The 16,833-nt window shown below is 42.1% G+C and overlaps 2 protein-coding genes across 2 annotated transcripts; both read right to left on the bottom strand.

Moving 5' to 3' along the window:
* Window positions 1–1,207: 1,207 nt before the first annotated feature.
* Window positions 1,208–5,761, bottom strand: LOC125884286 (lecithin retinol acyltransferase-like). The gene is made up of 5 exons (XM_049569184.1): window positions 5,559–5,761; window positions 4,690–4,795; window positions 4,398–4,472; window positions 3,426–3,578; window positions 1,208–1,373 (listed from the first exon to the last, which is right to left on the bottom strand). Exons 1-5 carry the CDS (start codon window positions 5,759–5,761, stop codon window positions 1,218–1,220), a joined length of 693 nt encoding a protein of 230 aa, XP_049425141.1. The 3' UTR covers window positions 1,208–1,217.
* A 4,364-nt stretch (window positions 5,762–10,125) lies between these two features.
* Window positions 10,126–16,115, bottom strand: LOC125883429 (lecithin retinol acyltransferase-like). Its single transcript, XM_049567703.1, has 2 exons — window positions 15,365–16,115; window positions 10,126–11,462 (listed from the first exon to the last, which is right to left on the bottom strand). Exons 1-2 carry the CDS (start codon window positions 15,938–15,940, stop codon window positions 11,310–11,312), a joined length of 729 nt encoding a protein of 242 aa, XP_049423660.1. The 5' UTR covers window positions 15,941–16,115; the 3' UTR covers window positions 10,126–11,309.
* Window positions 16,116–16,833: the final 718 nt, after the last annotated feature.

Below are 16,833 nucleotides of genomic sequence, written 5' to 3'. Positions count from 1 at the left end.
GTGAGTTACGGAAGGCGGGACCACATGCAGATAAGTTCTTCGCGCATAAAAATAAAATAAAATGAAATAACATTAAATAGAATAAAATGAAAAATAATTTAGATTAATTTGATTTAATTGTAATTATTTAATTTAATTATGATTGACATGAAGGCTCGTTTGTCTGAGCCAATCAGGACGTTTATGTGAGTCACGGAAGGCGGGACCACATGTAGATACGTTCCTCTTGCAAAATAGCATAAATTAAATCAAATTAAAATATAATATTAAATATTAATGATTAATATAACTAACCTAAATATTAAATAAATTTCAATTAATTGAATTTATAAAAAATTAAATAATTTTACTAAAACTCAATAAAAATATAAAACAAAATGAAATTATATTCAATTTAATTTTCAAAAAAAAAGAAATGACATGAAATCTACCAAACTAAAAAATACAAAATAAAATTTAAAAAAAATACATAAAATCTGAACAAAATTAAAATAAACAAATTATAAAAAGAATGATAAAAAGAATTATAATTATAAATATATTAAAATATAATATTAAATATAAATGATTAATATAACTAACCTAAATATCAAGTAAATTTCAAATAATTGAATTTATAAAAAATGAAATAATTTTACTAAAAATCAATAAAAAAAAAAACAAAAATAAAATTATACTTACTTTAATTTTCCAATAAAAAATAAGAAATAACATGAAATCTACCAAACTAAAAAATAAAATAAAATAAAAAAAACATAAATTCCTGTGTACGTGCATTGTCTAAAATTGAGGCAAAAAAATGCTTTCCTTTTTAAATGATAAAGTTTTCAGTCTCTGGACCTTAATTAGATAAACTGTCTCTCCAGAGTTTCTAAATACATCAAGCACACCTGTGCTTTGTCATGCAAGTAAACATGGGAAATGTAGTTCATAGTTGTAGTTCCTGTGATCTTAATACACTGGAAACCTTAAAACCCTGAAATATACGGTTTCTTTTTGATGATTAAACTGTTTGACAAATAAAATTATTTAAACAGAGGATTTTGGGAGCACAGCAAACACCACACAGTCAAAAATACATTCTTTATTAGACTCGTGTCAGTATTACAGATTAATCCAATGTGTTCTTCATCATGTCAGACTGCAGACGAGACACATCTTCATCTAAACAGAGAGTTTATTTGCTCTGCTGGTGTTTCTGGCTCAGTGTTATGTGTTCATGCTGCCATCCAGATGAGGAAGGGCAGCAGGACGGCCAGCGTGGCGGAGCAGGCGGTCACAGCCTCCAGGTAGAGGAGCAGGCACACACCCAGCACCGCCGTCGCCTTGGCAACACGCCGACTCAGCAACAGCTTCCTCACTGTCTTACAGAACTGATGAAGAGAAGAAGAGAGCGGGTGATGGGGATGGAGAGATACTGTAGATGATTGGATACAGAAACTGGAAATACATTATTATGAACGTGTTTGCATGTTTAGATTATCTGGAGACTGCATGGATGCTCTGCTCCGCAGCCTCTCTCATGATGTCATAAAATACAGCTCTGGTTTCAACAATAAGTGAACATTATCAGGGATCAGCCACTAGATGGAGCAGTAACACTGTCCACTTCCTATCTCCTCAGTCTTCCTCTCTCCTCTCCCTCCTCTTCATCATTCTGTCCGTCAGTCTCAAACCCAGAGTCTTGTTTGCTCGTCTCTTTCACAAGTACATTCTGTCACGCCTTCAATCACATGTGAAATTAAGAGCTGCGCTGACACAACCATCTGCAGCTGAGACCCAAACCACACAAACAATAGAGCTTTCATTGAACTTGACTGTTGCTGCAACAACGAGGCTTAGCCTAATTAAAGAGGGAGGCTGGTCTGATCTGTGGTCAGCATTAATCTGCTGCAGGAAATAAACAGCTCACAGCTAAAGGTCACACCGCTGCTGCAACCAGTCTGTGGAAACAACCAGTGAGTGTGCAACAGGAGGGAAGACCAGAGATCTACTCTGAGTACACTATATATACAGTGCCAACTATGTATCCTGTACAGTGCAATATATACAGTATGTTGTATGTTACAGTTCTTTAAAGATGTTGGCTGATAGGCTGGTTTTTGGTGATTCATATATCATAAGATGTCTCTAACTCTGAGTTTGGGTTAAACGTTTTTGTGACCCAGATGCCTGAAATAAAAATTGATCTTTGAAACCACATTCAGTCCAGTTTGAACCTCAACACTGACACAGGAAAGAGAAGAAAAGAAAGGAAATGAAAAAAGAGTGGAGAAAGGGAATTAAATGACATAAGACTGAAGAAAGGAAACATATGACATGGGAGTGAAGAAAGTAAAGGAAATGACAGAGCAGAGAAGGAAGGAAAGGAAATGACACAGGAGTAATGAAAGGAAATGACATAGGAGAGAAGGAAGGAAATTACATAGGAGAGAAGGAAGGAAATGAAATGACATAGGAGTAACAAAAGGAAAGTAAATGACATAGGAGAAAATAAAAGAAATGACACTGAGAGGAGGAAGGAAATGACATAGGAGAGAAGGAAGGAAATAACATAGGAGAGAAGGAAGGAAATAACATAGGAGAGAAGGAAGGAAATGACATAGGAGAGAAGGAAGGAAATAACATAGGAGAGAAGGAAGGAAATGACACAGGAGAGGAGAAAGGAAATGAGATGACACAAAACAAACTGCTGGACACCTGCTAACCCTCCGGTGAGACCTCCTGTCTGATTAGTGTGTTCCTGGAATACTGTTTGTCACCAGGTTTGATAATTAGCAGTTTGAGTAAATACAAAATAATTTAGAAATGTGCACCATGTCATCAAAAATGACATAACAATCACAAATGTCTATAAACTAGACTTTTATACATGAACCCTCAAACTCAGACTCAGACTGCACGACATCACACATCTGAAGTTACATCTACTTTTACCACAAAGTGCACTTCAGCTTCTTTCATTTATTCAACTATTTCAAATGTTTCATGAGAAACTTTCTTCTGATCTACGACATAAAACATGTTGTAAATCTTTGGATACTCAGACATTAAAGAGGTTCAGATTGTGATGAGCCAGCCCATGATCACCAGGAGAGGTGTTGGCGCTGTACGTGTCTGTAAACCAGGGATACGTTACACTGTACGTTATAATGTAGCAGCTGTGTTGAACCTTGTGGTCGGCATGTGGTCGGGTTAGAGACAAAACCACTTGGTTATGGTTCAGACGAGATCATATTATGGCTTTAAATACCATCTTTTAAGGGGACTATCCCTGCTGAACATTAAGCAACAGGTCTCTGACAAACAGCTGTTTTAAAACATATAAAAGTAATATATCCGTGGTTTGCAGAAACATACGATGCCCATATTGTCTTCAGATGACTGAGCTGAGATTATCCTTCAGTCTGTCTGTCGAGCGTCACCTGAAAGGTCTGGTAGCTCAGCACGGTGCCGTATCGACAGTACATGACGTAGTGTTCACAGTTGTACCACAGCAGGCTGTAGGCCACGTGGCCCTGAAGCTTCTCCGCCCTCCTGGCCACCTCCTCCGCCTGCAGCGCCGGCCGGCTACACACCTGCACACAGGAGAGGTCAGGTAACTGGATTACTTTACTCCAATCACTGCTTGTACTATTACTACTGAGTGGGGAAGGTAACTAAGTACATTTACTTTCTGCTACTTTGTGCTTCTTGACAGAACTGTTATATTCTTACTGTCACCCAAGAAATATGACGATGTTTACTGGAGCAAAGCACCTGATCTGAATAAACATCATGGGGACCCCATCACATATAGCTGTTCTTTAACACCAGAGTTCACCATCATCATCCTCACTGCGACTTCATCACATGTCCACGTTTGGTCATGGACTTTCCACGTCCACATATGGCGTCCAAGGTACCCTGGGTGTGTTGGTTGTTGACGTTCTGGGACGCCGTGTCAACTTCAGCCTGTTACATGCATTGTCTGTTTTCAAAATACACTTCTGTTTTCACAGGAAATGTACAGTTTGATACAGTCTCTTTCAAAATAAAAGCACTATGTCAGTACAACACTGCCAACTGATGTTTTTTTCTTTCAACAACACACACGTGGTTACGTTTAGCCGACACACACACACGTGGTTACGTTTAGCCAACACACACACGTGGTTACGTTTAGCCAACACACACACGTGGTTACGTTTACTACTCAGACTTCTGCTGCCTTAACTTTTGTCGTTGTCCCAGCTGTGTTTGCGCCCTGACACTGCTGGTCACCCTTATACATTACCGCCAACCTGCCGCCTATCATGCCGACGTGAAAGGACGGCTTTTTTCATTGGTGTCTGACACATGAAGTCACCACCCAAGCGCCGTATTTTGACTCTGGAGTGAGACTGGGTTGGAGTCACCTTGTCCATCGTGTTGACGAGTATCTCCGACCCGTAGGCGAAGTCCTCCACTGAGTCCACCCTCACACTGCCACGCTGAGGACGACAGACACAACATATTCTGGATTAAAACAACTTTTCTTCTTCTGTCCTCGTGTATTTCTCTCCTAGTTTCCTTTGTGTCCTTCAGATGACTTGGAACTGTACTGCGACACAGACGAGCCGAGCGTCTCTAAAACTTGTGTTTCATCTGACTTGTTTAAATGAGGTTGTAAAGGTGGAGCAGATTTGGGTTAACTGGAAGTGTTGGTACCTTGGCCAGTACTCCCAGCAGGAGCCTGGTGTTGGTGACCATCTGTTTGATGCGATACTGGTCACTGGAGATGACGGGGATGATGTCTGGGATGAAGTGAGCCACTCTGGAGGGAAGAAGAGGAAAGAGGTGACAGTGGGAGAGAGCAGGGGGAAGGAAATGACAAAGGAGACAGTGGAGGGTGGGAAAGGAAAGGAAAGGAAAGGAAAGAAGGCCCGAGAGTAAAGGGAAGGAAAGGAGTGACATAGGAGAGAGGAAAGGAAAGGAAATGAGAAGAACAGAAAGGACATGGTAAGGAAGAAAGGAAAGAAATTAAAACAAAAGTAGTTAAGGAAAGGAAAGATTGTAAGAGTAAAGAAAAGAGCATAGGAGAGAAGAAAAGAGAAATCAAGACAGAGTAGGAAAGGAAAGGAAAGTAGGAGAAAAAGAAAGGACAAAGAAGAGAGGAAAGGAAAGGACATAGGAGAGAAAAATGGAAGGGACAAAGGACATAGGAAAATAAAAGGAAGTGAGACAAAAACAATTAAAATGCAAGTAGTTAAGGAAAGGAAATAGGTGGCAAGAGGAAAGGAGGAAAGGAGTGGAAAGGAGAGAGGAAAGGAAGGGACAAAAAGAGGGAAAAGGAAAGGAAATGACAAAGGAGAAAAGAATGGAAAGAAATGGAAACATGTAGTAAAGGAAAGGAAAGAGGGTGCAGGAGGAAAGGAAAATGTCAGACAAGAGAGGAAAGGAAAGAAAAGAAAGGAAACAGGTAACAATACCAGAAAGGAAAAGAAAAGAAGTGGAGGAAGGAAAGGATAGAAGGACAGAGGAAAGGAGTCATGTTGAAAGGTGATGTGAAACTTCTCCTCACAAAGCGTCCGCCTCACCTGCCTCCCCCCAGGTAAATCCCAAAGTGTGTGAACAGAGTCCGGGGAACCTCCAGCAGGTCTCCTCTCCTGAGGGTCAGCTCGCACTTCCTGTCTGTCCGTCCTTCTGCCTCCTCCTCCTCCTCCCTCTGCTTCCTCTTGTCTCTGGACTCAGGTCCAGGTGTGGAGATGAAGAACAGAGCGAGCAGCTGCAGCAGGAACATGGTGACAGAGGAAGACGAAGAGGAAGGAGAGGAGCCGTCTCCTCATAGGTGGTTTTATTCTCAGGGTGGGAGGAGCAGAGGGGGATTAGTCAGTGCCCCAGAGGCTGGTGCACGCTGGCATTGTGAGGTTTACCCAACAAACATGGGCAAAAGAAACAGTTATTAAAGTGGAAGCTGTCTGTCACACACCTGGTGGACCAGACCTCTGCTCCCTCAGAGCTGTGTCCACACACTCTGCGAGAAGTCAAATATGTTCTCGGTGTGTCGGCCTCCGCCAGGGTCGTCCCTCGCCACCGGGTTGGGGACCTCAGAACTGCATCTCTGCTTTTCACAGAGGATGAGGATGTGTTGGCTTCATCACACCATCAGAGAGGACAGGAAACATAAAAATGGAAGTAGTAGTGGATAGGAAGAGGTTCCAAGTGTAAGGGACACAGGAGAGAGGGAAGGGAATTCACTGAATCATTCCCAGAACCCTCCGAACAAAGAGCTGCTGGACCATCAGGATTATTCGCATTAAGCAACGTCAGTGTGGCTGTTTCTCAACTCACCTCAGTGTTTCCACACAGCAGCTGCAGCACAGAGAGGGAAACTCACTGCTGATTACAGCCAGGATTAATTACCCTGATGATGTCATCATGAACGCAGTATTTCACATAGAGAGGCCTGCTGACCTGAGCTGTGAGCTCACCTGACCCCCGGACGCACCTGCAGGGTTTATGACATCACAACCCAACAAGTCCTCCAGCACATACAACCACATATGTCAGTTAGTCCTCGCTCTGACACGACTCCAGGGCTGAACACTGAGCCCAACCCTGCAGTTCCTCTGATGTCCACTAGAGGCTGGCTGCCCACAGACCTCCATGTTAACATGTAGAAATAAACATGTTTACAGCCTGGTGCAAAAATACAATTCATGAGAACTACACAGGGGCTGAATTTATATAGAACTCACCTGTTTATATTTATTAAGGCTTAAAGTTTCACATAAACAAAGGCTTGGCTGCTTACAGTGACAGGTGTAGGCCGTCTGCTGACGAGTGGCTACAACAGCGACAACAGTAGCTAGGTAACATAACCATGGTGTAACCCCAGAGTCACACGGGTTAGTCCAAGCTGTCACTATTTTAGTATGTTTTCAGTTCAGTAAAAAAATATCAACATTAGCATTAGTATTGTGTTGTGTTCACACTGGGTGCGAATAAAACAATTTGCGTGAGTGAATTAAATGTAAAGACGCAATCAGATGTGAAATCCCACTGGGCAGTGAGGCGCACATGAAGCGAAATGCACGAATTAAGCAGTAGGGTGATTTCCTGTCATACGCTCATTTGCGAGAGTTGACAAATCTGAACTTCAGCGACCAATTTGTGTTGCGATAGCCAATCAGCATTGAGATCCTCAGAGGACGTCTGATGCTGACGTTCATTCACTGATTAGGCGATTTTACGTGCGTATGATGCGAGTCAACACAAAATATTCTCATGTTCAAACTCAAGTAACACGATGCAAAAAATTCGCATTGTCTTTGCCATGAACACAACATGAGACTTAAAGCTAAGTAAACGGCCAAGCTAACCAAGCTAGCGTTATGTTTAGCTCAAGCTTTTTGTCCAAATACACATCTGGCTCCAAAAATCCAAGATGGTGACGGCCAAAATGCTGAACTCGAGGCTTTAAAACAGGAGTTCACAAACCACTGAGTGACACAGTCACAGTGGCTTCGACATCCATTTTTCGAGCCACTTTGACACTGCCCGTCTGCCATTGTGTCCTTATGGTGTTAATAATGTTTTGAACCTGTTTAAATTGTGACATAAATCACATATTTGATGTTTGTCATTTTAAAACATCACTTTTAAAGTCAAGGAAGTCGCAGTGGGGAACACAGGAAGAGGAGGGACCTGTGGGGTTGTTTTTGTGGGAGCACACAGTCTCTCACTACTAGTTTATGTGTTAACTAAAAGACAAAAATTATCATTTAATTCAAAGTGTTTTTATAACTCTTTGAATTTCATGACCCCATTTTCAAGCTGTGTAATTTACATTAAATCCTACTGTTGTGCAGCCAGCTGACCTTTGGATGAAGACGATTTATTGTGCAAGAAGAGAATAGTTTGTTGTTGTTGTTGTTGTTGTTGTTGTATTCAACTTATTTTTGTATATTTGATCCTCTCTGTGAGAACCTTCTGTCACCAGTTTACACCTCTGCTCTGTAAATGTTTTCTGTGTGGACTCCACATGTTGTGTTCATGTTGTTGTAGTTCCTGCAGTCGGCCAGCAGAGGGAGACAAAGGCCACAGATCACTGCAGGACTGTGCTCAATGTTTCCATGAGTAAGACTTCTTGAAGTGACCTGAAACTGTCAGTCACACTGCTCCTAATGTGGGACGATAAAATACATTCATTATTGTGGAGCACAAAGAAAAAATACAGTTACTGTTGATTATAAAATATAAGAATGTCTTATCATCGTGATTATTATATGGAGAAAGTGTTTTATAGAGATTTGATTTTAACAAATAACCCTCAGTGATAACAGAATGTACAAAACCCAAACTCAGAAACTGAGTAATTTCCTTTTTCTTTTTTTTTTAAATTATATATATATATATACACCTTTCTGCTTTATTTTGATTTTATTGGCTAAATTGAATAAGATGTTGATGTAAATTAATTCATGATTTTAATTATTATTTTGATAATGTGATAACTTATTTAAGATTGTTTTATCTTAATCACGTATATTTCAAAAATTATTGGGGAATTTCTCTCATTATTTAATCTTTAACTACTCATTCATTTGGACACCAAACATTGCATTTGATGAAAAATAGACTTTTATTTCTCAACACATGCCAGCTTATATTTTTTTTGTCCAAACGATGGTTCATTTAAATTATTGGTTTGAGTTAGTGAAAAGAAAAATGTGGTACAAATGTAGAATTTCAATATTAGCTGCAAATCTTTTTCACTGAGTTGTTAGTTTGACTTATTTTCCATCAGTTTTATTTATTTATTTTTTTTATTTAACCCTTATTTAGCCAGGGAAACCCCACTGAGCCCGAGCTCTCTTTTTCAGCGGTGCCCTGGTTAGATACATTTCACAGTCATGGAACAACAATAAAGCAATAAAAATAATTTAAAGAAAAATAAAAAAGCAGTAATACGCCAGTACTTAAAACATTCACATACCTCAACATCAAGCCCATGACACAGATTTTTGAATATGCTCAAAGAGTGCAGGGACATTTAGTTCAGCAGTCTCCTGGAACTTATTCCAGGCACCAGGCACACAATAGCTAAAGGCAGTTTTTCCCAGCTCAGATTTGACTTGTGGCTCCTCAAGGACTGACCAGTCCTGAGATCTTGTCTGATAGAGATTAGAACACCATGCAATGAGCGATGTCAAGTAAGCTTTAAAATGATAGCTTTATATGCAAACAAAAGCAAATAAATAATATCACCATAATCAAGTACAGGCAGGACGTTGTACTAACAGCTTTCTATTTTCAGATGAAAAACATGATCTGTTTCTATAAAGTTTCATCCTTAAGCTTTTTGCAAGCTCATCAACATGAGGTTTAAAGGAGAGCTTTTCATCAATAAAAACTCCAAGGTATTTACAGGAGGATACCCTTTCTGTTTCAGAGCCGTCCCAAGTGCTAATTTTGAAATGAACTTCCTCCATAAAGCGGGATCTAGAGAATTGCATAAATTTTGTTTTTGCTGCATTTAAAACAAGTTAATGTTCAAAAAGTGGAAGGACTCAAAAACGTTCTGCAAAGTGGATAAGGCTCCCCTCAGCGTGGAGGAGGATGAATAAAGCACCATATCATCGGCATAAAAATGTACCTTACAGCCACTATTGAAAGAGGCAATGTTATTAATATACAACATGAAAAGTAAAGGGCCTAATATTGAACCCTGTGGTACACCTTTAGTGACATTCAAAATGGTGGACTGAGCAGAGTCAGCTCTATCTGTAAGATAGCTTGTAAACCAATGGCAAGTGTTCTGATCTAGACCTACAGAGGCTAGTCTATCTATTAAAATTGAATTGTCAACTGTGTCACAGGCTTTGGAGAAGGCACCATACAAGGCAGCACAACGCTGTCCATTGTCAAGAACACATATAATATCACTGAGAACAAAGAAATCACCAGAGACGTCTCAGAATCTCAGAATTCTCCTTTATTTACATAGAAAACATATAAAGTGTTACAGCGTCTTAAAAAATAAATTCTGTACAAAAGTTTGACTGTTGGAGAACAATCAGGTCGTGAAGGATATCTACAGGTATTTACAAAGGAGCCTCACCGGGCGACAGTGTGTCATGTGCTTTAGTACAGTCAAGATGGCCGCCACAGAGCTTGAATTTCATTTATGTGTAGAAAGTGTTGTGTGTTAGGATGTCCGTTAAACGGTTAACTCTAGAGAATACCATAACGTTTCAATTAGTGGCCCCGGACTATTATTTGCTTAGATGACTGAACTCAACAGGCCTGTATTTGGGACGGGCCTTTAGTTCCTGTCACACAAACTGTTGCTCAGCAAAGATCAGGAAATACAGTCAAACTGTTTATTTAAACCAGTCTGAATATTGCTGTATAAAAATTAGGCTTCAGATAATAAATCAATTATGTGTTATGACATTTGTTTCATGATGCTCGAGGATCATGGCCCCCGCCACCAACACAACACAACTTTATCCTGTTAAAACAATCCTCACAGCTTGGATTCATTTTTATGAAAAACCCTTTTGATTCTTTGGATCTGACGACCCTGACTGACTGACGGAGTATTAATAACTTACAGGGTAAGATACCACCAGAATTATCCTTTAAAATTTGAATTTAAATTAGCGCCCAAATCTCGTCTGAGTCAAATGATCCTAAACCTGACTGATGGTTTTAATCTATATAAGTGGACTGGACGGCTGATCAGGATGAAACCTTGCTGACGTTATTTGTGCATTAGAGAAAAAATATGAATCATTATAGTTAGTAGTTAGTATAGTATTATAGTTTTCTGTGTCCGGATGCATCATGTGATGTGACGTGCTGCCATATTGGAAGACAACACAATCACTCCTTCAAAATAAAAGCTGCAGTAAAATGCAGTAATTATTGAATGATCTTTGGTCAGTTTAACGTCAGTTTGAAGTCTGAGTCCTTACTGATATAAAGTCGTCTCTGTTGCTGAGCGCTCATCATCACATGTCAATCAAACAGTGTGGGCGGGATTAGGTGATGTTTTCTGACAAAGCAAATGTCTTTTGTTGATCGGTTTAGTTCAGGTTGCTAACGTTGCTCATGCTAACGTTGCTCATGCTAACCACCCTGCTCTTCTTCTTCTGTTCACTCTTAACAAACAGAAAATATAAACACATCACGTCGCTTCAGTCCTTCTTGTGTTACTAGTAGTAAAACATAGTATGAAAGTCATTTTGTTTGCAGATGACTACTTCCTGTCTGTGAGTGTTCCAACATGGCCGTACTGTTCCAGCAGTGAGGCTCTGATACTGACGGTGGCCCAGGAGCTTCTAGCTGGCCATCCACAGGGTGAAGGGGATGAGGAGGGTGGGCAGGGCGGTGCTGGAGGAAACTCCCAAACACGCCATGGACAGGAGTCCCAGCAGCGCTGTCAGCAGGACGTTACGCTGGTCCCGGATCAGCGACTTCAGCCACTCACAGAACTGGAAGAAAGAGAATAAATAATGATGTATAAAGTCACGTTAAAGAGGCAATTTAATGAAACCTTTGGTTGAAGAATCAGGAGGAGTTTGTTAAAACGAAATCAACAGGAAATCTTCCCAAAGATGTGATGACGTCTGAAAAAGATTAGCAGCCAGGTGGGGCGGCGATTGGAGAGACTATTTTTATAAAAAGATTAAAATGTCAATCACAATTTCAAGAGTCTGAAGTAACATCTTCAAACATGTTTTTTTGTTTGACCAACAGTTCAAAACACAAAGACAATTTTAGAGTTTTTTGGTTTGGCGTGATATAAAACTGAGAAAAGCATCAGTCACATCTGAGAAGTTTGTAATTGGCCAACTGAAGCAATCGTTCTGATCCATCAATGAACCGTTTTGTATTTTTTTGTTCTATTACGTGTCTTTTTATATTTTCAATCACTGTTTTTTGAACTTCGTACTGTCTTGAAATTATATTTTCATGTGGTGCTCCTTTTGATTTTATCCATGTAAAACACACTGAGTTGCCCCGATGTAAGAAATGTGCTGTAGAGATAAAGTTGTTGTTGCAAAGAAAGGCTCCTCGAGGTTTGATCCGGTCCTGTCGAAATCAGATGCAAAGAGTATTTTTATCTTCCCAAAGCAACACAGTGCAGGTTTGAGTCAGATGTATCCTGCAGAGATGGTTTTAAAGAATCAGAGAAAACAGTCAAGGTTCACCGTCGAGTTTTTCCCAGAGGTTTCTCCCAGTAAGTAGGTCAAGAAGCAGCTCTGATGTTTCACCTTTAAAACTCCACCTCTGCCCGCTGATGCAGACCATGTGACGAGGCTGAACTGATTCCTCCTTGTATCAAACCCTCACTTCTCTCCGAGTAAACTTCCAGGAAAAGAATCAAGGATATAATTGACCTGTTGTTTATTTTATGGTGGGGCCCCCTGAGGCCCCGGCAGGAGCTCCTGTTGGCCCCCCCTCTAATGAACCTGTTAGACGCAGACAGCCAGACTGCAGGCAGGTCAGATGTTTAGGTTAGCAATTACAGGAAGTGAAACTCGATCAGGGGAAACTCTCTCTGTGGCTGCAGGGCGGAGACGCAGGACACCCCCACCCATCCCCCTCCCATCCCCCACCCTTTTTACACTTAAACTAAAGAGGCATCCAAAAACTAAACGTGACGGTGGTTTGAGATTCTTTAATGCCAGAATGAGACGTTCATAATGTCCACAGGGAGCAGGTCCTCGTCTACAGAGATCACCATGTTGCACCGCCATGTTTCTACGGTAGCCCAGAACGGACAAACCAAACACTGACTCTAGATAGAGACATTCATGTGTTCACATCAGCCACCGTAGTGAACAGCCTCTCCATGATGAGAGCGTCAGAGACACTGACTTTTTTAACATGAAACATCTTTATTCAGAGAGGCCAGGAGGAGTTTCAGATGGTTGTAATCTGTAATCTGTAATCTGTAATCCTCACTGTCGGACACACTGTCCCTTTAAAACTAAAGTGCATCACTTTATGCACTCGTTAAAGTTTTAATCCTGAAGATTTGTTTTTAAATCAAACCTCATTTATGATGTTGTTTATGCTAATTATACACTCTGTAAATCACTGTCGGTGGCGGAGTCCGCCATTTGGGCGCGAGACTCAAATAACTGACCTACGTATGAGGGATTGACAGGAAGTGATGCAACATGTTACCGTCTGACTAGGTGATCGCCGCACAATGCATGCTGGTTAGTTTTGTGTCTGACTTCATCCTGACTTGCTCTGACGTCACATAAAAGTGGACGGAGATGATCAGGTGAGAGCCAGGCACTGCAGCTCACAAGATGACATTTTAGATAAACTCTTCATTTTAGTTGAACTGCAGAGAGTTTGATTTTGTTTGTCCGATAACATTTCAAATCGACATATCAGACAGGATGTGAGTGTGTCTGTGACTTCCTGTACGGACTGAAGGCTGCTGGAAACTGTCTGAATTCACCGCAGCTTGTTGTCACCGCCTCCTGCTGCAGCCGCCTGATCTGGTCTACTGTCCAGATGAGGCGCAGTTCATCTGCAACAAGCCTGATGACATCAGAGCTGGGACACGTTTAGGTGTTCGGTCTTCAACAGGCGTTAAAGTACATTTTCTCTTGTTTGGTGGGTGTGTCAGAGGTGTTACCCAATCAGCAGCGACGTGTATATAAACCACAATCTGTTAGATCTTTACCTGTACATATAATTTTTTTTTTTTTACTTCTCACTTGCTTTTGCAATGTAAACGTCAACTGAATTCAGCCCCGCCGTATTAAAAGGCTGTGCATCGGTGTTTGTGTTTAAACGGACGTTTTGCCCTGGCTTCAGTCACTGCTGATGCTAACACGACACGCTGCTGCTTCACATTAAAAGAAGCTGGACAAACATGGGGAGGCTTTTATTGTGAAGCAGCCACAGGAAACACAGTGAGAATAGAACTGACCACGACTACTCATCAAAAATGCAACAGAAACTAGACACACGTGATTTTAAATGAGCTGTATTATTTCTTCTAATCATCTGGATTAAAGAATGTTGTCTGCACAATAAAAAAGATTTTAAACACTTCATCGTGCGTCTGTTTCCAAATTAAAACAAAAATAGCAGCGACTTCAGAAACAGGTCAAAACATTTAGTTTTTCATGCAGCCGACAGCAGAGTCAGAGAAGTCTCTGAGGAACATTTTCAGAGCAGCTTTAAGTGTTTCTCAAGCGTCAGCGGTGGTTCCCTGTGTGACCCGAGGCCCTGTGCTGCCCTCCTTCATCATCATCATCAGCCTGACTCTGACTCTCTGCTGCTGTTTGGTTTCTGGCAGGCGGCTCGGAGCTGAATGCAGCTCTTGTTCTCAGGACTTTTCCGAGCAGCGACCCAGATTTTCCTCTCGTTTAAAAACAGACTCACATGCTGAAACACTCACACCTCACAGCTGAGGTGCAGCAGCAGCTCTGCGTCCTGTTTGTTTTCAGGCTTTGTACCTGAAATGTTAAAGTCTCAAACTCCTGATGGAAAGGTACCGAGCGCTCACAGCTGTCACTGCTTTGATCATATGTTTCATCCAGGATTTTGTTGGAAAAAATATTTTTTTAAAAATTATTTTTTTAAAAAACTTTTTAAAAATGTCTCTGGTTTACTGTGCTGCAGTTCAGACCTGATTATACTCACTGCAGATTCATCACTGAGCCAAATATTTCCTCCCTCATTCTACAATATTAGTAAACAACACTTTTTTAGAGCTGATGCACATGGACTGAACTGAGCCAGCCTGCAGGGCCCAAGAGAAGAGGTGGAGGGGCCCTTTGCATATCTCTGTTCAGGGGCCACTGTTTTATGATCTGTTCATGCAGATGCAGAAAATAAAAACACCTTCACAGACCTGAGCTCATTAACAGACTGAAGTGAAAGCAGAGTTTGGCAGAACAGGAGCGATTTGGTTCATTAAAGCTTTCTCCAGTTTATGAGGCAGCGCACACACACACTGGACTCTCTCTGTTAAAGCTCATTTGGTGCGTAAAAGCGCAGATGAAGGTGTCGCTTCACTAACCAGAAAATTTGCAGGAAATCTAGATGCACTTTCCTAAATGTTCCAAAATAACTAAAATGACTTTTGGATAAATTCATGTTGGGTTTTGGTTTGTTCTTTTTTCCCATTTCAACATAAGCAACTGCAGATGATCATCTCCATCCTCCTGCGGCGCTCTGCGCCACAACAAGCTGCTGTGTCTCGTGCGCAGAGTGCATCAGTGTGAGAAGCACAAATCACAAAGAACCATCAGATCAATTAAACCTCCGCGCACAAAAGCCACATCAAAGCATCCGCCTGCAGCCCCGCGCGTAAAAACATGACCACATGCGTAAAAAGCGCACCGGTGCCGGTTCTCACCTGGTCGGTCTGCAGGCTCTGCGCCGTGCCGTAGCGGCAGTAGGTGACGAAGTGCTCGCAGTTGTTCCACAGGAGGCTGTAGGACACGGTGCCGACCAGCCGCTCCGCCCGCCGGGCCACCTCCTCCCCGGTCAGCGGGCTGCGGCGCACCGCCCGGTCCATGGCGTTGAGCAGGATCCCGGCTCCGTACGCGAAGTCCTCCACCGAGTCCACGCGGATGCTGGCGCGCTTGGAGAGCACCCCGAGCAGCAGCCGCGTGTTGGTCACCATCTCCTGGATCTGCTTGCTGTCGGCGGTCAGCACCGGGAGGATGTCCGGGATGAGGTGCGCCACCCGGTTGTCGCCCAGGTAGATGCCGAAGTGGGTGAAGAGAGTCCGGGGAACCTCCAGCAGGTCTCCCCGCTGGAACCTCTGCGGAGCTCCGGCGGGCTGCGGAGGAGACTCGTCCCGCTCACAGCGCCTGGTGAGCGGCGCGTCTCCGTGCTCTCTGCCGCGCAGCGGAGGCAGCAGGCTGGACAGCTTGATATTCGCGAGGAGGAAGAGCTTCTCCAGGAGGAAGGTGAGCGTGTCCAGCATGACTGCAAAACTGCAAAGAAAACCACAGAAGAAGAAGAAGAAAAGAAAATCTGTCTCTTTGACGTCTGTCCTCTTTGACTCCTCTGTCTCTGTCTGTCCTCTTTGACTCCTCTCTGGAGAGTTTTACTCCTTCAGGGAACTTTGGAGTCCGGTGAAGGAGGAGGGCCGCGTGACGTCATCATAAATACTTAAATTGACTGGATGCGAGAGAGAGAGACTGAAAGTGAAAGGAGACAAGACAGAGAGGACAGTTTGGAGTTTAAAAAGAAGGTAACTGTGACAGTGTGTGTGACCACAGCTGACACACTGAAGCAGTGATGGAGGAAGTAATCAGATTCTTTACTGAAGTAAAAGTACTAATAATACACAGTGAAAATACTCGACTACATTACAAGTCCTGCAGTCAACGCCTCACCTGAGGAAGAGTACGCAGTCAGCTGAATGTACTTTGTAAAGATATTATAGTCAGTGTTCGGTCTGATGTCGTTGGATTAATACAACTGCTGCATTCATGTGTTCATTTTCCTGCTGCATTCACTGATACACAACATTCTGCTTCTGTTTGTGACGACGAGTTTTCCAGCTGATCCAAAAGAGTTTGTTTATCTGAAGGAGGATTCTCTCAGCACATAAAGGAACTCTTCATCCCTCAGTTCATCACAAACATTCAACATCAGCACATCTGGGGATACGTGGTTTTCACTGGACAGGGAGAGGATGATGGGAGCAGACGACATGTCCTCACATCCAGGTCTCTGTGTACGGGTCCTCACAATGTCACAGGAACAAGAACACAAACACACACACACACAGAGGGTTTCCACCACAAAGCCAACTGACTGCACTCAAACTTTCCACCGCAGCAAATGTTGCTCTCTCTCACTCACATACAC

Source organism: Epinephelus fuscoguttatus, linkage group LG23, assembly GCF_011397635.1.
Source record: "Epinephelus fuscoguttatus linkage group LG23, E.fuscoguttatus.final_Chr_v1".
In the NCBI taxonomy this organism is placed as follows: domain Eukaryota; kingdom Metazoa; phylum Chordata; class Actinopteri; order Perciformes; family Serranidae; genus Epinephelus; species Epinephelus fuscoguttatus.
Note: the sequence above shows the minus strand (reverse complement) of the source record. Positions and strands in the feature narration are given on the sequence as shown.